Source organism: Micropterus salmoides, unplaced genomic scaffold (assembly GCF_014851395.1).
Source record: "Micropterus salmoides isolate LMB-PRFRI ecotype aquatic unplaced genomic scaffold, ASM1485139v1 Ms_hic_scaffold_7, whole genome shotgun sequence".
In the NCBI taxonomy this organism is placed as follows: domain Eukaryota; kingdom Metazoa; phylum Chordata; class Actinopteri; order Centrarchiformes; family Centrarchidae; genus Micropterus; species Micropterus salmoides.
The window spans coordinates 29,468,764-29,493,689 of NW_024044459.1; the positions used below are offsets into that span (position 1 = coordinate 29,468,764).

Consider the following 24,926-nt stretch of genomic DNA (forward strand, 5'->3'; position numbering starts at 1 on the left):
CTTGTTAAGGCGAAGTCCATCTGCCTTAAAAAGATGTCTGCGGTCCCACAGAAAGTAAAAGTTTTCAATGAAATGCACTGAATGGACAGTACATGCCGTTGAGAGCCACGTGTTCAATGCCATTAATCTGCTGAATCTCTCAGCTCCTCTTCGGATTGGCGGTATAGGGCCACTGATAAACACCTCAGCATTCAAAGAGCTGACTGTGTTCAACAGATTATTAAAGTCCTCTTTCAACACTTCAGACTGTTGCTTCACAACATCATTGGCCCCGATGTGGAGTATGATGTTTTTCACAGTAGGATGTTCAGCCATGATATGCAGGATTCTTTCTGCCAAGTCAGACACCGTATCCTTCGGAAAGCAGAGTATTTTGGTGTTCTTACTGCACATGCTTCTTACATCGTTTACAGCAGAGTCACCCACAATGTAGAGGAGTAGAAGACTCAAAAACAAAATTAGAGATGAGTCAACACCTCTTTGACACAGAAACATAACATAATAAGCTTCCCAAATGTAGTATTGATTGCTGTTTCACAGTATCCAGGGTCACTGAGTTTATATTTATAATGGGCTGGTTTAAAAGTAGCCAGCAGACATTTATCACCACCAGGTGGCAGGACAAGCCAGTAGATTCTGGTGTTTTCACTGTATTGTCTTCATCATTCTCAATCTCTCCAGAGAGAGAGAGAGAGAGAGAGAGAGACCTGAAAATACAAGGAGAGTTTTGCAAAAACTCTTAGACATCCAGGGTCTGAGGATCTCTCTGTTGCATGGCCTTGTCATTAACAAAAAGCAGCAGAGTGGGAGGTTGTGGAGCTCGTCTCATCCTTGTGCATGCTGTGTTGGACCCAGTGATGAGAGGGTCCCAACAACAGTGAGACCCACGACACTTGTGCTTTTTCTCTCCCCTCCACTTCAATCTCTGAGTTACACACACACTGCTCTATCTTTTGGATTATTGTTTTTCTTCGATGCTGAAGTCGCCTGTGCAAGATTGAAAGAAGAATCTGTAAGGAGGATTAACTTTGCAACTTAAATTCTCTTTTTTCCAAACTTTTTCTCCATTGAAGTTGGTTTTATTCATCAGCTCATCTGTATGAGATTTTCTTCAGCTGGAATAATGCCTTCGTGCCTGAGTAGAGGCTCCTGGTTTCCAGTGGTATTTGGTGCTGCACTGGTTGTTCTCACTGCTGGTAATGCTGGACCAAACCAGGACACGCGGCAGGCTGGGTCGTCCTCCTGCTTTGGAGGCTTTGATCTTTACTTTGTTTTGGACAAGTGAGTTATCTGGCATACATTACCTGACACACACAGAGGGGATGGATGTATAGGGTCGTGTCTGAAGTCATTCATGTTAAAGTACATAACAAACAGTAGTTGATATCAGGAACAGTATTTTATTTTTTGAATTTGCAATTTTGATATCTTGCATTGTGTTTATCTCCAGTGATTGAGCTTGACTTGAAAATCTGTTGGTGGCATTAAAAAGGTATCATGACGATCATTACTTTAGGCACTATTGAGAAAGCATGTTAATGCATAAAGTATATGCATCATTTTATGTTGTTCTTGTGCTTCTCCTATCATGGTCTGCCAAAATGTTTCGATGTCATCACCATTTCTGTTATCATTACCCCCCACTGGTGTCGTGCCATGCAGGAAAATGGATGGATGAACTGTTGATGCATTGCTCTGATAGGCCTTAATCTACATTTCATCTTGGCACATGTTTACAGATGGTAATGATTAGTGGTGTGTTAAGTGTTCCCCCATTAATCAGTCAGCTGCAGGCTGCACAGTCTATAAACATTGTAGCGGACTGTTGTGTTTGGTGTCATCCTCATTCACATATAGAGCATGTGGGCAATGTTTATCAGAATTATCCACCATAAAGTGCATTAATTACCTGTCATTGCTATATTTCTTAATCTTCTTTAAGTCCTAATATAGTCAGTGTCTCTCAAGTAGGACACAGGATGTTTGGACTTCCTGCAAAGTCATTTGGATACATTGGTCTTGATTTAGAAACAGCTTCCATGTTTATCTTACCTTTTTTGGTGAGCTCTGCATTTCCCTTCAGCCACAATGAATGTTTACCTGATCAAATCACTAACATTTTGATGAGGCATGAAATGGAATGGTTTATTATAATTTTTGCAGTTATATGGGGGATATACATATACATGCATTTGTAAGTAAAACTTTAAATTTCCATGCTCTATAGTCCCAGATTTAGCTAAACAGGAATTGAGCAATCTCATTAGCAAAGCCAAGTTAAGTTATAACAGTTTCAGCTTCTCAAAAAGGGTCATTGTGATACTTGGGCAGTGTTTACCTGAGTTTTCCTGACTGGGAAAGCCCTTTATATTGTAGATAAATATGCACACAGCTCTTCTGGCACTGACAGTAAACTTAACCAGACTGTTTCCTTTGGACTGTAACAGTGAACTCATGACATTTGTGTTTTGCAAACCTGGCTTTAAACAACTTGTTTTGTTAAAACATTTTTTTACCACAAGCCAAAATGTTTGCCAACTAGGTCAAGAACAAATATATGACAGAACTCAGTTAACCCATAATTTTTCTTATCTGGAGATGGGATTGGAGGATTACAGTCTGCCATCTCCCTCTCTCCTGCTCTCCCTTAGGAGATGGTGATGGATTTTCCAGTTGTCCTACAGTATATGTCAATGCCAGCTCCAGGCACACTGCTGTTTCTCTGAGAGGAAATTAGGCAATTGTGTGTAATAGAGAGTAATTTTTTGCCATGTTTTAACGGCACAGATTTATATTACATTTGTGATGTGTCGTGCATCAGTTAGCTTTACTTTTCTCAATGCTGGATCTTAGCCTGCTCTGCTGCCTTTTAGCACCGATGTCCTCCACCTGCCCTCACTGTCCTCTTGCAGTTTCTGGCTGATCTCTCTTCGCCTCTCTTCTTCGTGTCTGCACTGCCCTTTCTCCATTATGTCCAGATGTTATGATGTTTCAGCCTGTTGGCTGGGCTGTTTGTGCTGGGACTTGTGTCTTGGTAACTATGGAGAAATAAGTGTTTTTTTAATAGATGGTGCAGGGTTCTAAAAACACAGTTTAAATGAAAGTCATTTTGATAAGCATCAGACACTGATACATGCAAGCTTGTGAACGGTTCTTTATTAACCTGATACAACTGTATATTGATATCTACAGATAATTAGATAATTAGATTAGATGATAGATAACTCTACTGAGAAGCTCCCCCCCCCTAAATCTTTAATCCCTTAATCTTTGTTTCCTAACAACAACAGAGCAGGCTACAGAGGACTGTGGTCATCGCTATACAATCCAATAAAACATCAAGTAAAAATGTGACTAACACCAGCTCAGTTTTAAGCAGTTTTTTTCGCGAAGAGGGAATTGAGTGCAAGGCGATTAGCATCTACAATGACCTGCATTATAAAAATGTTAACAGTAATCTAAGGAGTATGACATCATTGCTACTCCTCAGAGGCAACCAGCTGTGCTGCCACAAACATTTACTCATGCAGAACTATTCTGCAGGCTCTTTCTATTCTCATATTCCTTTTAGAAGTCTATTCCATGAATGGATTACTGACCTACCAGGCACAGGCCCAGGGCTGCAAAATGTAAGGGGGCAATGACGGCAAAGATATGCAAAATGACTGCATAAGGCACAAAATTACCACAAAGACACGTAAAATGACCAGAAAGAGATGCAAAACGACTACAAAACAACTACAAAGAGATGTTTAACAACTACAAAGTGACATAACATGACTACAAATGATTATAATGATTGATGCATAATGATTACAAAGAGATGCAAACTTTCAAAGACAAGCAAAATAGCTACAATGAAACACAAACCCACTACAAAGAGACACAAAATAACCAGTGACACAAAACTACTACAAAGAGACGAGAGACCATTAGTTGCAATTGTGTGTCTCGTTTAGTCTTGGGGTCTTGCTCCTTTGTAAATAATAAAATTTCTGTGCTCAAGGGCCCAGTGTTTCAAAATGTCTATAGTCTATGGCTAATTGACAACACTTAAATAGTGTTAAGAGATGAGGGCATGTAGTTTAGATGCACAACAATGGTTGAAAAAGGCATCCTCAAATTAATATTGCTTTGTATTCTCAGATCTGGGAGTGTGCAGAATCACTGGGCCGAAATCTACCACTTTGTTGAACATCTAGCTCATAAATTTATAAGGTAAAAAAACCCACCATCGTGTCATCAAGTGTTTCAAGAAATGATTACTGGTCTAATTAATAAGAGAATATTTTTCTCTTCTCCTTGCCCCAGTCCACAGTTGCGGATGTCCTTCATTGTGTTTTCCACTGAGGGAAGGATCTTAATGAGCCTGACAGAAGACAGGTGGGTTCTGATCCCCTCAAAACGTCTTTTAATCCTTTGCTTTTCTATCATCCAGCTGATAGGAATGAGCGTAATACCAGATTTGGACACAGGTCTCACATAGTTATGATCCTTCTGAATGTTTAAAGACCAAGAAGAGATTCTAGACAGATACTTTCCCTCGCTGTGATCTGTCTAGTGTCATCAGTCTGGACAACTACTTAATCGCATTGTGGGCAGTTCATGTGTCTAATCTTTCCTCAGCAGAGTGTCTCAGCAGCCACAAAATCTTTTCACTGTTTCACTGCTTCCCTCATATCTTATTCTACAAAGGGCTCATTTCCTGTCTATCTGCGTGACAGTTTCTTGAGCCAAGACACACGAATACTGTTTCAATTCATTCATCTGTTACACATTGCTGATATTTTCTGCTGCTCTTATGGAAACTATTACTCTGTTACCATGCCTTGCCGTGTCTGTCTTAAGTAAAAAGTATGTACACAAATTAATTTGACAAATGAAATATTTTCAATTAGATTAGATTATCAGCAATTTGGATTACTTTGTTTTATGTATGCCTGCTCAGGGAACACATTCGCAAAGGCCTGGAGGAGCTCCAGGGGGTTCGTCCTGGAGGAGACACCTTCATGCATGAGGGCATCCTAAGGGTGAGTCACAGCTGGTATCTGCTTTATCTCTACTCTGGCTCCAGAACAAACACCGCACAGTCCAAAAACTAAATGGCTGTTGTGTTAGAGCATTGAGGAGTACCTTTATTCGCTGCATGCTACCAGATACATAGTCTACTGATTCAAACCAGCTTTTCTTTTTTCACAGGCCAGTGAGCAGATATACTATGGCAACACTGAAGGTGTGTATTACTTTTCTTTTTTTTTTCTTAGATAGGCAAACACATTGTTTCTGTGTAGGGTACACCTAAGTTAGTATAAATCAGAACTTTAAGAATGTATGATTGATTTTATCTCTTTCTGTGGGTATTTGCAAAGTGGTTCCCAAAAAGCGGGTCACCCAAGAGTGATATAAAGGAAAATAATTTTTTTCTCCTGCATGAAATTGCAGCTGACATGTCTTTTACTTTTGAAAAACTGGATGGTTTTACTGCTTCAGGCATACAAATGATTAAAATTAAACAGCCTGCTCACAGCTCAAGGAAATATATAACTCTGAATGAATGTTTTGGAGTGTCAAAAGCCAAAATGGGTGGTATCAATGACTGTTTGAATTTACTCCTTGATGTGGAATTACCTTTGTGATAGCTCAGAATGAGTGTGTTCATTTCTTAATAGGAGGCCTTCAGGAATGTAATTCATAATTGTGCAGTTTAGATTTCAATAAATTAGACTGTGAGCCATCAGTGATTAAAAAGTGAGTGATAAGCGATTAGATTTATACTGAATAAGATAAGTGGAAATTGCAGCAAGGGTGACCAAGTTCTTTCTGTCTGCAGGTTATCGCACTGCCAGTGTTATCATAGCTCTGACAGATGGAGAGCTGCATGAGGATCTTTTCTACTATGCTGAGAGAGAGGTGAGAGAGATGAAGAGACGTTAAATGGGTCACACACCTTATAACCAGTTGAAACGTGACTGAGCAGGTGATGGATCACATCAAACACTGCCAACCTATACATCACCATTTGATCCTCTTCCTTTAGTCGGGAAAAATGGGGTCAGGGTGTCTGTCAGATTTATACATCTGAGCCCAGCCGTTTTCCTCACATCTGCCCTGGGATTAATGATTTATTCGTTCCTCAGACCATTCAGGCACTACAGGTGAAGGCGTGCAAAAGACTGAGGCTTTAATCAGTTTTGTACGCCCTCAGACACATGTTGATGGCAGGGATGAAATGGGGCTGATGTTCTCAGTAGCTGGAATTGTTGCTCCTTACAGCTGTGGGCTGCCTTATGTGATCATTTAGTGTCAACACCAAAATTCATAGGCATTATTACTTGGAAATTAGCTATTTGGCTTGTGTGTTCTGTTTGGCATTCAGTCATCTGTGTGACTTTTCTGTTGTTGTATGACTTTGGAAAAATATTTTTCACCAGGAACATGGTGTTGCCCAACTTCTTGTAAAACCTTGTTATAGGCTAGATAAAGCCCAGATAAACACAAGCCTTTTTAGGCTGTTTTCAATGATGTTATGAAATGCAGAGGTATAATTGAACCCAGGTGCTGAGCTTCTTCCTGTTTTTGCTGTGAATCTGTGCATACCTGACAGGCCAACCGCTCCAGAAGTCTGGGTGCCTCAGTTTACTGCGTTGGGGTGAAGGACTTCAATGAGACACAGGTCTGTTTTTTTGGTCTTTTCCTCAATGCCCCATGACATCTAAGCTACAGGGAGTAATGTGTATAGTAAGATTGTAAATGTGAGGCTTTGTAAATCCAACTTTATTTTGAAACCAGTGTTTTTAAGTGCTTTACATTTCTCAAAGGCACAGTTCAACCAAATGTTTAAACATTCTGCCACCATATCAGTCAAAACCATTTATACAACCACCAAAAATATAGCAAATAAACCCTTAGCCTGCTAACTCTCTTCCCAGCGAGCTGTAGATGTAGCTTCAGAGTTCTAACAAGGACATGAGATGTCTCTACTATTTATACAGCATTATCCAAGTGTTTGGCAGCCAAATTATTACAATGTGAGTCGAGAAGCCTTTTTTTCCTGCCTTATGTAGTGTGGAAATTGTTATTGTCAGATAATATTGTTGACTATGTTAATATGAGCCACTACAGTAATACTTAACTACTTTTAACGTGTATTTTGGTCTTTTCAATGTTTTCTTGCTTGTATTGTTGTCTTTTGGGTATTGTATTGTTGTCTTTGCACTTGTTGAAGCACCTTGTAAATTGTTTTTGAAAAGTGCTCTACAAATAAAGATTATTATTATTATTATTATTACTTGCAGTTTTTACACTTGTGATTGTAATAACCTGTTTCCTCTCTAGTTGGCAAAGATTGCTGATAGTAAGGACCATGTCTTCCCTGTAAATGATGGATTTGAGGCCTTGCAGGGGGTCATCGACTCGGTAAGCATTTCAGTTTTGCCTACGAAAAGGTTACAGCACTTACATTAAATATATCATCAATAGTACCAGTTACATTGTGGACAGGTAGACAGTTGACAAGTAACATGTCTTAGTGGTCTGTAAGAAATCATCTTGCTTTACTGGATTTACTGGAATGTAATCTCTCCCATCGCTTCTTCTTTAATCCGTCTCTACAGACTGATCAAATAGCACACAGGAAACAAGACAAAATAGGTTTAAAGCACGATAACTTATTCTGTCTGGAGCCTGGCCAGGGATAGAATTCCAGGAAAACCTGCTGTGACTGTGACTTTCCTGCTTTTGATCATCACGGCTGATGTCTGGCCAAACATGATCAAAGTGTGTGCTGTATCTCTTAAGACCCACCTCAGTGGAGTTGACTTAAATAGATGTATTTGCTAGCTTGAGAAATCAAAAACAGTCTGTTGTGATGTGGCTGTTGTCACTGGGATAGCAGATTTGTTGAACAGAGTTAAAGGTCAAGCAGCTGACTGTCATCTGGAGCAGATTAACAGCGAACTAAAAGCTGCTGCTTTTTATTCATGTGAGCGGGGCAGTGGGTCATGAATCAGTCTTTTTCGTCTTCAGGGTTGCAGTTGGTATGTTCCTGGAGAGCAGCGAGTACAGATTCATCTGCAGAACAGAAATAGGAGTAAATAGTGACTTCAAGCCCATAGATAAAATGGTTAATTAATCATCACATAAAAGTTATGGCTGCACCTTAAACCAGTCATTCAGTTTAGAAAAGAATACATTGCCATTATCAGAAAGAGACAAACACTGTAAGCAGTAGGAAAAATCTCCTTGCGTTGTTTATTATTAATAAACTATATATGCAATATTCCAACATCAGAGAAGTGTTGCATTGATAAGCCCTCTTCATCTCCTCAGATCCTGAAAAAGTCCTGTATTGAGATCCTGGCAGCAGAACCCTCGAGCATCTGTGCAGGAGGTAAGAAAAGATTTATCTCCCGTTCACCCTCCTCAGGCCACTCAATGAATGAAATTAGACAGGGGTGCATCTTTGTTGACCCTACATGATTTAACCCCTGTTGACATTGGCTCCCTGCTGTATGTTTAAAACTAATAATTATTGCATAATCATTTTTTTCCTTTAAATATATTTTTGACCTCATTAAAACCCAATATCTTGAAAAGTAAGTGGCAGCACTTCCCTTTACCACAAATTAGGCTTGCACGTTTGTGGAAGGTGACACAAAACGTATCTCATACCTGAAGAAATATTTGCCTAAAAGTTATTTACAGATACAAAAATTTACAAATAGTGACATGACCTATGTTTTGGGTCAATTAGACCCCAGAGTGGTTACAAAACTCCAATAAGAGAAATTACAATGGCCTAATTTGGAATTTTTGAGAGATAGTAAACAATACTTTTCAGTACTGTATATGTAGAGAGAGAGAAGATGGAAACTTGTGTATTTAACCATGTTTACAACCGGAGTCTCTGAGATTGCAAACTGAACAAAATGATTAGATAATGACATTATGACAACAAAGGCATTTTAGTAATTGTAATAAAGTTTTATTGACGTGACGTTTGTGTTTCTCCTCTCCTCACTCAGAGTCCTTCCAAGTGGTGGTAAGAGGAAACGGATTCCTCCACGCCCGCAATGTCGAAAAGGTCCTGTGCAGCTTCCGCATCAATGACACCCTTACTAAGAGTGAGTGAACCACTGAATATCTTTTCACTGTCCCTGATAATCTTAATGTGCTGTTTCATCACACATTAGAATTTTTACTGAGTACACATTGACTCAAAGCATCAAAGCTGATCGCTCAGTTCATTTACAACAAAAAACGCTCAAACAAACAGATCGGCCATTGTAAAATTCATCTGAATCTTTTGAGCATCTCAAAAGTTAAACACCAAGTCAACTGCACAGCTGGATTCCTCTATAATCAAAAATGCAGCCATGCTGGTGTTACTGGTACAGTGGCTTTTTTGTTTTAAACAACACACTGGGTAATTTTACTGCCTGGAAAGGAGCCAGAAACAAGAGATAAAGGAGAATGAGTACCGCACATGAAGCAAAAGGAGGAAAATGCCTTAAGGATACAACCAGTTATCCCATGATCTTTACTAGTGGTTTACAGTAAGGGCTGTTAAAACCACTTCCCATCAGCCATGCTGCATTAGCTGCAGGATTTGCTGGTCTCATTACAAAGCAAGATATTCACCAGCACTGAGACATAAACAAGTGGAGTTTATTGTTCAACTCCTTGCCTGAAGATCTCAAGCTCAATGTCCTTTTTTAAATCTCTTTTTAAAATTCACTTTTATCTTCTTAACTGATGGCATTTGTTGCAGCTATTGAAATTATTTTATCCTGTTTTATATGTTATGTTATATTATGTTTTGGATTTTGACTTGTGTTATTGTTTTTATTGTAAAGCACCTGTAAATTGTTTTTGAAAAGGGGTACATAAAAAGGCTATCAACTCTATCTTTTCAGTTATCTCATGTATATACTGTATGTTACCAGATGAGCTAAACACATTTTATGTTCACTTTGGCCTAAGTCAGCTGTACGGTCTACTCCACCTCCAGAAGAACGGCCACTGTCTGTATCCAACGCAGATGCGAGAAGAATCCTACTGAGAGTGAATATGAGTAAAGCTGCTGGGCCTGATAACATCCCTGGCCGTGTACTAAAAACGTGTGCCAATCAGCTAGTAGATGTTACTACTGGCATTTTCAACATCTCACTGTCACAGGAGAGTGTTCCCACCTGCTTTAAGACTGCCACCATTGTCCCAGTACATAAAGAGTTTGCAGTGTGCAGTCTGAACGACAACCGCCCTGTGGCACTCACCCCCATTCTGATGAAGTGCTTTGAGAAAATGGTTTTCCAGCACATAAAGAACAACATGCTAGTCAGCCTGGACCCTCACCAGTCTGCCTTCAGAACCAACAGATCCAAGAGCAGATGTCATCTCCACTGCCCTCCATTCAGCACTCACACACCTTGAGAACCTTGAGTTGATTGTTGATTTTAGAAAAAAAGGAGGCAAAAGCGCACACTCCTGTCTACATCAGTGGAGCTAAGTGGAGCGGGTGAATAGTTTTAGGTTCATGGGAATCAGAGGAGCAATAGAAAGCATCCTCACTGAAAACATCACAAACTTACATGGAATGTGCACGGCCCAGGAGATGAGGGCTCTGTAGCAAGTGATTAAAACCACCCAGAAGACTATTTGTTCCCATTTACTGTGCATCAGTGGTATCGGTGAGGTGCCTGCACAGAGCCCAAAGTATACTAAAAGACAGCACCGACCCCAGCCACAGCCTGTTAACCTTGCTGCGGTCTGGCAACAGATACAGAAATATCTTCTGTCATACCACCAGATTCCAGAGCAGCTTCTTCCCCCACTGACTGAGACTCCTAAATTCGTGCTCATTATATTTCAATGACTTAATTTTTACCTACGCATCTACTGTATATCATTACTGTATCTAATGTTTGTTTTTGTGAGTAGCATAAAGGAAACTACAGCTTAATCTTGTTATACTGTGTTGTAAAATGATAAATAAATCTACCTTGTATGCATTATATGTAGATGCAGTACTTCCAGAGAGACGTCCCTTAAACGGTGGTCAACATTCAGCACAGGCATCTTACTCTTTAAGTCAAATTCTTGCAGCAAACAAAAAAAAGTCTTAGAAAGCTTAAGAATTACTCAAAACTTAACAATTCCTCAGAATCACAATTATTTCTACATGATACAACATCCAACTTCCTGCAGACAAACAGCGTAAATAGAAACAATTTGAGTAAAATCATCTCCTTATGTCCCATTATACTTGGATGCTCCTCCTCCAGATTGATTCACCTCTCTAGATTATTTACACACAATACGCTGGAGCTTGTTTGCTTCACATCAGGGGTGAACTTTAAATGAAAATAATTAGGCTACGGTTAGCTTGCCTGGAGATAAATATGTGATTGGCTATATGGAAAACCATTTCTCTTCTCTCTAATCCATCTGTACACTTGCCCTTAGCTTAGCACAAAGACTGAAAACATAAGCAACAGCTAGCTTAACTCTGTCCAAAGGGAACAGAATCTATTTACTAGAGCATAACAATGCTTAACACCACAATTGGTTGTTTTTACACTTCTTTAGACGAGATACAACATGAGCTATAATTGAACTTTAGAGGTGAGCTTTAGAGGTCCGCAGATTTTGTCACCTTTGGACAGAGACAGGTCAGATGTTTCCATATTTTATGCTAAGCCAAGACACCCATCTCCAGACTGTTTCTTAATATTTAAGTTACCACTTACTGTACAGTGCTTCTCTAACAACTGGCTTTAAGTATTCCTTGTATTTATCAGACATGGCTAAGATTTTAGCCATGTCTGATAAATTCAAATACTTAAATTCATCTAAAATTCAGCTCAAAGAAGCCGCTGTTTTTACATAATCTTCTATAAACTGAACTTGGCGACAGTCCATTCCAGTTAATAGTCATCCTCTTAAGCAATAATTCAAAATAATTTACTGGTTAAAGTTGAACTCTGGGCATGGGTCTGCACCTCACGGTAAAACATGACCTCTCTCTATGCTTGGGGAGTAAACAGTAAAACACCATGACATGGACTCAGGATGTTAGCCACCATCTTTATCCTCATGGGACTTAAACAGTGGAAATCAGCTTTTTACTAGACTTTCTGCTGTAATTTGTCGTTTATAAGGCTCTCAGTCCTTTTTGTCATGCTTTAATAGTGTAAGGCCACTCTGAGTGCAAAGTCGTTGCAGAGATGAACTCTGAGTGGGACCATATCTGGGCCAGTTTGTATTGGCGCTGAGCTGTTATTGGAAGCGTTGCACCGCCCTCCCCTCTGTCCTGCATGGCGTTTTAAGAGAAGAGCAGCCACGACCCATGCGGCTGCTTGTGTTGATTTCCTCAGTTCTGGGGTATGCTCTCACCCTGCCAGAATAAACAGACAGGCTTGGGCGACGATGCTTGTTTGAGCCGCTTTCCTAAAAGCCAGCTGGACAAGGAGAGAACCTAGATTTGCCTGAAAAACAAAACCTGTGGTGGTATTGGTGTTTCTGAGAGGGATACAGATGTCTTCAGACAGAAGACATCAAAGCTCTTGTTTTGAAGAAACGCTCCCCCCAGACAGTTTGTTAATCATTTAACTTTTGTGAACATGTGCATGGTTTCCACTCTTATTGCCCAATACCTATTAAATTAAAATTAGGTTATGTAGCGTTATTCAGTCAATAAACTAAGCTACACAATGACATCATCTGAAAGGTGATTCAGTTCATGATTTGTGGCTCGGGAGCTTTTATGTGTCAGTGAATACTACTAACTGTTACCACAAGACAAGACAGAAATGTATGGCTGATTCTTTCACTGTTTTTCATGACCCCATTCCTTCTTCTTCTCTAGTGGTGAAGCCTTTGATTGTGGAAGATACATATCTTCTCTGCCCTGCACCAGTACTTCGAGATGAGGGCATGTAAGTCCTGTTATTGATTTCAATAAATGTGAGGTTTCACATGACACCATCTACTCCGTTTACCGCATAAATGACAGCCGAGACATTTTTTACTTTTCTTTTCCAGGGCAGCAAACCTTTATGTCAGTATGAATGAAGGTCTCAGTTTCATCTCCAGTTCGGTCACCATTACCACTGTGGGCTGTGTGAGTACAATACAATGTACTAGCATTTAGCTTTAAAGCTTTAAAGTTGTATTCTTTTGGCTGCATTCCAACTGTAAAAAACAAACCAAACAGGCTAGCACTAACAATAGATAACAAACTAGTAAAAACAACACAAACAATGTACTACAAACTTAAGATGATGTCTAACTGATGGATGCAAAGTATTTAGATCATTAAAGCAGCATCAATAGTCTTCAAGGACCAATTCCATGGAAGATAAAAACAAAAGAGCCTCTTCCCGCGCAAAGTATTAAGCACAGAGAACTGGTTTACATAACTTCAGTCTTTGTTGATGTGTCTGTCTCTGTCACAGTCTGATGGGACCATCCTGGCCATAGCTCTTCTCATCCTGATGCTGCTCCTGGTCTTGGCTCTCCTCTGGTGGTTCTGGCCTCTCTGCTGCACTGTGGTGAGCTTTAAACACTAATGCAATAATAATATGCACGCATGCTACATTACAAATAGCTTCTTGTCTACTCTTTTCAGATTATAGATGGCTTCTTTTGGAATGCAGTGACATTGTTTGCGGACAATAAGACAGGGAGAAATGTCTTTTCCAGGTCTGTCTCGTCTGGCTAACGCCCCCTAAGGCTTCTTATTAACCCAAACAACATTCCCATGGTGAGAGGTTAGGGTCTATGAGTCAATAAGGGTGTTTGGCCCTTTTGGATCCCGGCAGCTGAATTTTGTCCACAACCAGAAGAGGTCAAGGCCACCGGGTGAAAGTGTTTTAAGTAATTATGGTGCTGTTGAAATAATTTGCGCTTCCAGAGGTCACAGCAGGTAATACTTCCTCAATATATTCACTGAAAGATCTAGCAAACCCTTCCATAATTAATAAGGCTGAATAATTTGAATTTCCAGCTAGTGGTGGGGAAACATAAAAAAAAAATGCGTGGGTAAAAAAAAAAATAGGCTATTTTGGAGTTTTAGGTGCAAAATAAAAGAAAGAAAAAGTTTCATGAAAAGTATTTTTATGATAGTCTTGTGCACTGGATACAGTAAAAAGAGGAAATTTGCCTGGAAAAACATATTGGTGCCATTATTTAGACAGTTGTGAAACTGAGAGCATCACAATATTTCAACAAACTTTCTTTCTACCAGCCAATCTTTGTCAAAATCTCTATTTCTCATTTTAAACGAAGAGCGTAGAGTCTCTCTTCAAAATTCACTCCAATGTTTCCAGTGTTGGAAACAGGAACGTTGAGAATTGCCAGAGATGTCAAGCTTTTACAACATGGCTATCCCTCCCTTTTACTTTTTTTTCTGTTATTGTCCATTAAGTTACAAATTCAAGTCTGTGCAGCAAGTCTGTTTAGGAAAGCGATTCTAGGTTACCATGGGGAATCGTTTTGTGTTCCAGGATTTGGAGAAGCATGGAGGAAAATGACAAATAAGAATCAGAATCACTTAATTTGCCAAGTGCATTTTATTTTTTAGAAACTGTCTTTATTACACTGGTGAAAAAATACACCAATAGCTCATGCTGTGACATATAAGACATAGACGGCAACATGCAGTGTAGCGGCTGTACAACATACTCAGTAATAATCCGATCAACAGGAAAAACACAATGTATGAATACTATAAAACTGTATGGATACTATTGCTCCATAGAGAACATAAGAGCAAATAATACACTATTCATGAGCCTGTTACTTTTCAACAACCGCAGGCCAAAGAAATCTGGATAGCAGATTTCTAGGTCAGTGCATTGCTCTTGTAAGGTAGTAGAGGAAAAAACAATTCCTCAGCCACGTGGTGTTGCGTAATCGTCTTGTTGCACACAGAAAACACATTGCTGTGACTTGCAGATTAAATAAAAATCAGTTTTGATACATGTGTTTGTGACTTTTGTTTTGTTGTCACCCCCACCCCCTTCCCCTCTCACGGCATCTTTTTTTTTTACCCCCCCACAGATCATCCACGAACCCCCACCACCAGCTGTGGAGGAGAGTTCGGTAGGAGCTGCACCATCCCCAGTCTGTTTCCTATGACTCCAAAAAGCAAAAAGAAAAGCTCATTATTTAAGATTCAGACAGCTGCCAGTGTTTAAGTTGTGTAATTGTTGTTTATTCTGACATTTTAAACCTCAGTAACCATGTGGCGTCATTCAATCGCTTCCTGGCACAATACTATGATTTCACTCGTTTAGTAATTCATCAAATGTGATGTGGGTTAACGCCCTCTTAGAATAACAATAAAAAAAAAATTTAATTCATGTTTTTTAAATCAGCTTTTGGACCTGAAATATAACGTGAAATTAAACTGACTAATAACATTATTTCACGCGAATCAAGAAATACATGTTTTTAAAAACATTCTGACTTCCCAAATCACAATGCAATAAGAGCAAGCTAACATGAGACTGTGGGGCACATCATGCAGCAGTTATTTGCACCAATTAAACTTAAATTAGGTTTAATTGGTGATTTTAATCCAAAAAACAGACTCAAATGAGAACCATGGCCTCAAAGACAGCCTTCAGCCTTTATTATGGCTTCCTCTGTCTGACATCCTGGTAGATTATGAGTCAGACAGGGTGTATTAAAGAGCTGAAACATCACAAGTTTGGCCAGTGGGCTTTGTAATTTCCTCTGATCTGACAACCAGCACTGAGGGGACAAAAGTAAGGGTTGGGTTTGGAGTGGGCACACAGACAGAAAGGTATTTACTTCAGATGGACTCTCAAGTGACCAGAGAGAGGGCATTTTTACCAGGTAGCTCACAGGTGTTTATTTGGTATGTACAGTATACATTTATGTAAAAACAGTCAAAGGTTCATTTACCCTTTTATTGTCCCTTTATTTTTTATGGTTAGTCTGCCAAATGGCTCATTAAATCAAAATAAAACCTACTTCCTGTCACTCTCCCACAGGATGATGAAGACTTTGAAGCCCCTAAGAAGAAATGGCCGACTGTGGATGCCTCCTACTATGGAGGAAGAGGAGTTGGGGGAATCAAAAGGATGGAGGTGAGATCAAGTAAATCTCAAGTCGTCTGAACTATCTGTTGTGCTAATTAACATGGAGGAGGGGCTTAAAAGCAACCTGCTAAGATGTTACAGGTTTACACATTGGGGTTGCTGAAAGGCATTTGTAATTAAGGTCGTTTGATTGATTTACGACCACAATACTTCCAGAAAGTTCAAATAACACTAGTCCTCTCAATAAAATTCTCCGCCATTAGGTTCGCTGGGGTGAGAAAGGATCCACCGAAGAAGGAGCAAAGCTGGAAAAGGCCAAAAATGCCAAAGTGAAGATGCCTGAGCAGGAGTATGTGCCGCCCCCCACGCGGGTTCTCAACAACGGCATGCACAGACCCCCGGGGCCACGCAAGTGGTACTCACCCATCAAGGTGCAGTACCAACAAAAGCAGCCAGGAGGAAACTCTCATGGGAATGTATTTGGTCTGCAGATGCTCTTTCAAGTTTCATTGTTGACAACAACTAAAAATAGGAATTATTATTATTATTATGAGTTTCTAGTGTTCCACATAAAAAAAGAAATGGCAGAAGATTTGTGAGATATGTGTTCAACAAGTCTGTGAATTAAGCTCAGTTTACATTTAATTAAAAGCATTCACTGTTGTTTAATAGCTCTGCTGTTAGCATGTGTACTGCATGGAGTTACATCTGCTACAAATTACTCCATGTTAATCTGACTGAGGATATGTAAGTAATGGCATTATTAAAATGTCGTAGTGAAGTAGCATGAGATGTGTTAAGGTATTAATGCTTAGGTGAGTACTCGCACACAGTCCCTTCCTCCAGGGCCAGCATGGGGTTAAATAAGTCATTTCGAAGCCTTCCCTGTCAGCGGGGGATTGCTAATAGAAACCAGACTCGAGTTGGACTGACCTCCAGGGAGCAGGGCTGCACAGCCAGCAGTTTTGTGAAGGAAAACAGCTGCTTTTACTGCCCTTATCCTCAAAGTATTTGCTGTTTAAAAACTATGAAGAGTCAGTTCACAATGAACTGAAACCATTTCAGTTTGTCACTATGTAATGGCTGCAGGAATTATATAATACTGGCCATTTCATTGCAGCTCGAGCTAGTTGCACAGTGTGAACTGTGTAACAATAATGGTTGACTGTCAATATAAAAGAGCTGTTGTTTTATCCCTAAGAATAAAGTAAATTTAAGATTATTGTTATTTAAATGTTTAATTTCTTCTCTGTTTCTATAGAGCAAACTGGATGCATTGTGGGTACTTTTAAGAAAAGGCTACGACCGTGTGTCTGTAATGAGACCTCATCCAGGTGACAAGGTAAGAATAACTCAGATACACAGGTAGGCATCAAACGTGCACCATTAATCAGCAAGTATTTTACAGACTGACGTAAGGCCTTGGCTGTGCATGAGCATTTGGCAAAGGCGGAGATTCTTTTGTATCTGGAAATGTTGAGAAAATGAACCAGCTGTGAGCAATGAAGAGAGACTCATGGGAAAACTTGTGGTGAGTTGAGATTTAGACTGCAGCGTCTGGCTACAGCCCACTGCAATGTAAAGAGGTCTGGGGAAGTCATTATAAAAAGGCAAATGTAATTCCTCAAAGGCCAGCTGTATGGGGTGTGCGATGACCTCTGCTGTTGGCAGCTGACAATTAGTCTGAGACCGGGGGATCTGTGGGAAGTGTTGAAAAACTGAGGGAAGTCTAGAGTTTATGTATTACCCTCAAAGTTAAAAAAAATCTTTTTTTTAATTCATGCTATATATAGTATGAAATTTGCTTCAGTTGTGAATGTACAAACAATAGAGACTGTGACGTCTGCTGTTAAACACAGGCCTTTGTAGATAGTCTGGGGAAGAGCTGGTACGTTTATTTTTGCAAAGCTGTGTAGAATGGCACACAGCTGTTTTAACACTCAAGTCTTGGAGAAAGATAGCTGAATTGGGAGGATGAAACGATGCTCCTGTGGTGATGACTTAAGGATGTTATCATCATCATCATGAAGGTGAGAAGGAATAACAGGAGCCCAGTTTCCAGGCGTAAAATGTGATTTATTTGAAACTTGTTGTGAAGATACCAACTACAGGCTGATAGTGTATAAATGGGTATTCCATCAGTTGTGATGGTGCAGCCATCTAAATATAAGTACTTCACTTAGTGAAAGCATCATATAGCTACAAGCTAAGAAGTCTGATGGCTTATTCTACTCACTAACAGAAAATCATATACAATAGCCACAGCGCTAAAACACATTTCACTATATAATATATATTTCAACCACTGTAGCTCCGACAAATCACATCATCATGAATTATTTGGAGAGAAAGCAGCTTGTAAAATATGGTTCATCAGTTCAAATGCATTACACCTGAAAATCTTTGTCAGGCAAATGTAATTCAGTTGCTGAATAATGCATCTAAACACTTGAGTAAACATTCTCCAACAAGCAGACACAATCATCGACAGTAAAAAACTGTCTGAACTGAGCTGAAGAGACGTTATTAATATCCATCATCCACAACTGTTTTAGACTCTATAAAAGCCTTCACCTTCGGTTGATATTGAGATTGAAATCTCGACAACAGCAACGGTATATTTACTGTATGTGAGCTACATCTGCAGCCTGCAGTTTGTCTAGTGCTACAAAGACACAAAGCGGAGGACTTGAATGACTGTGACATGGCCGTTAAGTGCAAAGTGGACAAGGTGAAGGCCATGTGAAGAGGATTTCATGTCAGTGCCTCATGTCTACAGTGCGGCAATACAAAGCACTGAAGAGCAGAGCAGGAGAGAGGACTTCTTTGTAAATGAAGATAACTTGAAAAAAGGAGGACATGAGCCTCTCAAATAAAATCTTGTTGAAGTCACATGAAAATGTAGAATCACTTGAGCACAAAAATGAAACCCTCCCAGAGGAGAACATGTTTCCACAGAAGCTGTCCATGAAACCAATGGCCTTGAAGGCAGAACAGGAGAGCTTGGAGCAAGACACAGAAAGCTTGCAAGAAGTTTGTCTGACCAGCCCAAGGAGGAGGAGGAAAAGACAGAACATCGGCATATTCAAACAATGATTATTAAGGTTTGCCACGAGGCACCGAACAGTCCAGGATATGAATGAAGTATTGAGGCCCAGAAAGAGGATGAACTTCGAAAGCTCGAAAGATGAAATAGACTGTCTTGCTCTGCACAACAACCACCTTGCCAAGACGATTAGGTCACAGAAAGAAATGGACAACGTCCTCCATGCAACTACTGGGGACTTATGGGGCGGGTTTCCCATTATTCGGAAGGTCGGCGGTTCAATCCCCGGCTCCTCCAGGCTGCATGTCAAAGTATCATTGGGCAAGATACTAAAAATGTGTGTGAATGTTAGTTTCTGTTTGAGCACTTAGCTCAGTGAATGAATGTGAGTGAATGGTGAATGCAGATGTAGTGGTCGAAAAGACTAGAAAGGCGCTATACAAGTACGGAGCATTTACATTACATTACTTAAAAGACAAGAGAGAGACACGACATGAGGTTTAAGGAAGCTAATGAAAAAAACATCAAGTGAGTAAGAGGAGCAGGGGGAATGCTGTAAACACAGCAGCAAGGGGGTGAACTAGGCAGTCTGGATGGAAATGCATGGGTGAGATTGCACAAGAAACCATTTTCTGTTTGACTGTTTTGTTAGTTCCAGTTTGTCTCTAATGTAATCATTGTCCTCACATTCTTTTTAAAAAAAAATGTATTAAAATTATTACACAAACTGGGACTAAATATAAAGGTTTGACACGAGGCACCGAACAGTCCAGGAAGGGGATCCACTCAAGTGTAGTCCTCTTGTGAAGATGTCAGTCAGTTAACAAGGGCAGTTTATCTTGCTTCCAGGTAACATACAGTGCTATTAGATAGGCCTACTGAAGAAAAAGACAGTCTAGGAATATTCTCCGTTTATGTAAAGGAGCATGGGAAGCTACACCTGCCTACTAGAAATGAATCAAACTTGAAGGCGAACCAGTCTTTGAGGTGGGCTAGCTCGCCTTACTACACTCACAGTCAAACAATGTCACCAGCTCTGGAATTATATTCAGAGGGTTACATTCTTGTTTTTTTACTAGCACAGTAAGTACAGCAAACACACCACTCTGTGTAGTGTGTACGAGTGAATCCTCACTATAAAGCTCTTCATTAGTGCACTGGAAGAAAAGCTATGCTCTAGTATCCTTCATGATTTGCAGTAAACAAGCATGTTCTGGATGCAATTAAGAGTCTCCTGTCAAAGCCTTGCTTTTATAACTTCCCCTAAATGAATGCCATGGTGGGAGGAAGGAGGGCAATTGATCCTACTGCCTGCCTGAGAGAAACCCAAGTCAGGTTCCTGTAACGTGTCATATATTTCTGAGCCTCTAAAGACTGCTGTGTTTTTGATAATTAGTAAAGGAATCACGGGGCACAAAACAGTGGGATAAATAAAAGTATTGACAAATCTGTAGGTTAGCTGTAACACATGTGCAGGAGCACAAGAGACGTTAAGATCCATGATATTCACTGTCCCTCATGCACAAAAGGAATCCTCACCATATGTATGACATGCAACATTTTGCCTGTTTTATCTCAGGGGTCATTTCGCCCCTCTGGTAAACTGGAGGCACAGAGCAGCGCCGTCATCCTTTATCAGTCCACTGCAACTCCATGACTCCCTCAGTGCAGCTGCTCCCGGGGTGTAGCTTGTTTCTGGAATATGATAGTCTTGCTTGCATGATCTCACTTTGGTTTGGACCAGGAAACAGAGAGAGAGAGAGTTCCATCTGAGTAGAGCATAATTGCCCACAAAAGCTGTGATTGAGAATTATAGCACATGCAGAGGTAAAACGCAGTCATGTAGGTGTGTGTGGCCGATAGACAAGGCTTCTATAAGTGAGAGTCACAGTCCTATCAGCTATTGCCATCAGTCCATGCACAGAAAGCAGCTAGGGACATTTTTTAAAATCTTAGATTAATTCAGCTGTTAAAGTTGTGTGTTTTGTCAAAGAAATAAGGTTCAGAAAGTTCTTCATGTTAGGATGCCAACAATAGGTTTGACCACGCAGGCATCATGAGAAACAAACACAGCAGTGGACAAATATTATAGTAATCAGAGACTGTGAATGACAAATTAGACGGCAGGTCCTGCAGAACATTTAAGAAAATATCTGAAAACATTTTTTTATATTTCATATCTGCTTCTGGGTTTTTAAGCCCAGTTTAGTATGGTTTAGTGTTACATAAACATGGTTCTACTCTATCACTGCTTACATATGGAGACACGAAATTGATAAAATATAGTAAAGGTTTATCAGAGAAGTAAAAAATGTAACTGAATACATTAATGACTAATAACTAAAATGGAGCATTAAAAAAATGTAAAGCTTACTTTTTATTTGACTTACAATCTGTTTATCCCTTTTTTTACCATCAATTGACAAAATAAAACAAACCTCCTATTTTGTCTGAATTCTGAGTGTACACATTTTATTCACTGTATATAATAATATAATAATTTAATTCCCTACTACCTCATTATATGCCTCATGCAGCAATCCTAAGTGAGATAACCATGAGTGAATCTGAAAATTCATTTGTTACAGTTGTTCATACAGTATGTTGTTTATCATAACTACTCTAAAATATGCTTTGTTTTCAAATTTCAGGGCAGATGCATGAACTTCACCCGTACAAAGTCTCCCCCTCCTCACTACCCACACTACAACCACCACCACCCATCTCCCATCTACAACCCTCCCAGCAGGAGTCCTCCTCCGCCGCAGGGCACCCTCCCACCGACCCCCAGCAGCCGACCTCCATCATCTCCATCGTTCTCCTTCTCCACCCTTCCACCGCTGCCTCCGACACCTCCTCCCACCTCCACTACTCCCTCTCCTTCCATCACACCTCCACCTTACACGCCACCTCCCAACCGGGCTCTACCACCGTCCACCCTGCACATACCTGCCCCACCAGCGCTCCCACCGACCCCTCCACCCTCCACCTCCCCGAACGGTTCCCTGCCTCCTCCTCCTCTGGGACCTCCTCCGGTACGAGCACCTCCACCTGCCCGTGCACCGCCTCGCCCCGGCCTGTAGAGCTCTGGCAGCATACAGGAGAGAGTTTTAACAGGATTTAAAAAGGCAACTCATAGTCCCACCGGCAATCAGCACGACCATCCTTGATTGTACCTGCAAGCGGGGCATGAGTGCCCCGTGCCACGCTCATTGGACTGTGGCCTTTCTGCCTTGTGAAGTGGAGCAGTGATGCCTTGTTTTCAGCTATTTGTCTACAGTGACTTTTGTACACATTTAGCCCGACAGTGCAGTTGCTCTGATGCTTGAATTCCACAGACATTCCCTACAAATGAGGTCATGCAGGCCGGCTCAAAAACATTTGCCTCCGTGGTCCTCAGAGATGCTTCTGGCCCTGTTGTCCCATCCATGAGCACACAGATTGGATGAATCTTGACAAACCCGATAAACAGCTTGTAATAATGCCTCTGTCTGGACAACAAGAAGCACAGTCTTGTTCAAAATAATCATGACACTAAAGTATGTGCCTGTGTAACATTCTTATCTTTCCTGATACGAGTTGTTCCACATGCAGCAGATTTGGAAGAATCTGAAAATCCTTGTTTTTGTACTCTTGAATGTTGAGCAATTGCATGCAATAGTGTTTGAGTCAGCAGTTTTGTCGTTTTTATAACATTTCTACCTTGTTTATACAACATAAATACATTTTTATTTGTACTTTTATTGTGGAGTAGACAACAGTTTCTGAGATTTTTAAGGTTAGAAAAGCGTTGCTGATAAACACATGTACAGTAAGCTTATTGAAACAGCAATGCAACTTATGTGAACCTGTTTATGCAATGTTTGACTTCCATGCCATTTAAACCAGACTAATGTGAGTCATAGCTGGCCTATCATGCACATCAGAGTTAACAATAAATCAGGATTTAGACACTAAATTAACCCTATTATTATAACCGACCTGACCAAGATGACTGTAATCACTGCTATAGCTGCATTGTGCTCTGTCTATCAATATGTTGACAAACATATGTCAGAGTCAGGGAAACGCAATATGTGTAAATAATCATTTTGATATAACCACGTGTGTTCTGTGTGAGAGTGTGTGTGTGTGTCAGAAAGATTGAGAGAGACTACTATGTATTCAGACATCCAGTCTCACAGTAGACTGACCTGAGTCCGTATGCCAGTTTGATCAACTTAAACAAAAATAATCAGGTTGTTTTACACATGATGCTTTCAATTCCTCAAAGCACAGAACATGATAAAAGCATGGGTCATTTTACGTTTGGTGTAGGTTAAATAAAAGATTAATATGAAACTGTAGTTAGAGGAGTCTCAGCAGAATGCAGTGTAGATTGCGAGCTCATCTTTAGAAACCAGAAAGGGTCTTTCAAAGAGTCTTACATAAATGTCATGGCAAAACTGATGAGACAGTATGTAATTTTCCAACAATACACCATGTAGACACCTATAGTTTCATTGAAAATGAAAGTAAACAATTTAAGTATACAATTGGAGTCCTTGTCTGTATTTTTCTTCAAATATAATCACTGACCTGTTAACCATTTTGATTTACCTCCTGTTACACCTGTGAAAACAGCCACTGAGCCTTCCTTTACTCTCTAAACTTTCATTGAAAGCCTGTAAAGACTTTAAGGGTTTACCTTCATATTTCCTTGACATCTATAGTTCTTCTACTTTACAAACTCTATAGAATATATCCCACATGTCGTTTTCTACAGCATATTAATATATAATGCTATTCTACATTCTAAAGTAAAACTTTTTATCCTCTTTTCTTTCTTCTAACAGTAAGTTAGACCACTGATATTTCCACTGGGGCGATTGGGTTCACACTGTGCAGAGTGGCTGTTTCTGCAAAACGCACCTCACTCACTCCATGTGATGGAAAAAAGACAGAGAAAGGAGTATGCAGAGCATGGCTAACTAATTCCAGATGTTCATATGTTGCATTATGTCACATGCACGAATGGAGTGAGCTATCTTGGAAAATATTAGACACCATCTAATCCTCAGGAAATGTGGAACGGCTGCAGGAAAGGTGTGCTAGTGCTAATTGTTGGTGACAAAATCTAGCAACAGCAGACAGGACAGAGTGGAATAACGAGCTATAGCTTCTGAATGTCTGAACTGAAAGTGACTTTGATTAAATTTTGAAGTTTTCTGTTGTCACTTGAAGTTGACAGTATGCAAGGAAAGTTTATATTGGGCTGTTTTCAGGGAATTTTCCATGTCAGACAAATTCAATGCAAGATGTCTTGAGTCATGTTGCCAGCTTTTGTTTCCACTCTGTCTGAACCATTACGGCAGATGTCTAACATATTTATACAAACATTGCATCACAGATTATGACTGTTACACAGACTTCTCCCATATGATAAAAATTCAACCACAAAAGGCGCTTGTGTTATGCTGTCTCATTTAAAAAGATTTTTGGGTGAAGGCCATCAGTTTGAACTGCAGTTTCTCCAGATTTTGTCAGCACTGTAAGTGTGGCCAACTTTGTGTTAAACCAACATTCACTGGTGCCTGGCCTACATACAGCATGTGTGGTAGATTTGATTATCAAAAACATCAACTTGTGTTCTCGTGCACAGAAATCATTCAGTATTCAAACATAAATTCATGTGCTTATCTACTTAATTTTTTGGCATTATTGTAGTTTCAAGCTGTCAGTTTTACTTTCAAAGGGTCATCAGGAGCAAGCAAGGTCTAAAAAAAATACCAGGTGTGTCAGCTGATTGCATTAATTAGGCTGGTGACTGGTCA

General features: G+C 40.0%; 1 protein-coding gene across 3 annotated transcripts; it reads left to right on the forward strand.

Annotated features, from left to right (window-relative positions):
- Window positions 1–739: 739 nt before the first annotated feature.
- On the forward strand, window positions 740–23,648 carry antxr1a (ANTXR cell adhesion molecule 1a). Of its 3 annotated transcripts, none has more exons than XM_038703939.1 (18): window positions 740–1,281; window positions 4,147–4,218; window positions 4,312–4,383; window positions 4,949–5,030; window positions 5,200–5,233; window positions 5,831–5,910; window positions 6,605–6,673; window positions 7,336–7,416; window positions 8,329–8,389; window positions 9,024–9,122; window positions 12,866–12,935; window positions 13,042–13,120; window positions 13,455–13,550; window positions 15,061–15,102; window positions 16,020–16,115; window positions 16,331–16,498; window positions 17,329–17,409; window positions 21,765–23,648. In XM_038703939.1, the coding sequence occupies exons 1-18, from the start codon at window positions 1,100–1,102 to the stop codon at window positions 22,194–22,196; spliced, it is 1,896 nt and encodes a 631-aa protein (XP_038559867.1). In that variant the 5' UTR covers window positions 740–1,099; the 3' UTR covers window positions 22,197–23,648. The 3 variants fall into 3 exon arrangements, with proteins under 3 accessions (XP_038559867.1, XP_038559869.1, XP_038559868.1); XM_038703941.1 differs by having other exon boundaries at window positions 740–1,012; XM_038703940.1 differs by lacking the exons at window positions 4,147–4,218; window positions 4,312–4,383.
- Window positions 23,649–24,926: the final 1,278 nt, after the last annotated feature.

Excerpts from the sequence above, each read along its gene's own strand:
- antxr1a (XM_038703939.1), top strand. The coding sequence starts at position 1,100 with ATGAGATTTTCTTCAGCTGGAATAATGCCTTCGTGCCTGAGTAGAGGC. Across the intron at positions 4,384-4,948 it reads ATGAGCCTGACAGAAGACAG|GGAACACATTCGCAAAGGCC; the intron begins GTGGGTTCTGAT and ends ATGCCTGCTCAG. Across the intron at positions 17,410-21,764 it reads GACCTCATCCAGGTGACAAG|GGCAGATGCATGAACTTCAC; the intron begins GTAAGAATAACT and ends TTCAAATTTCAG.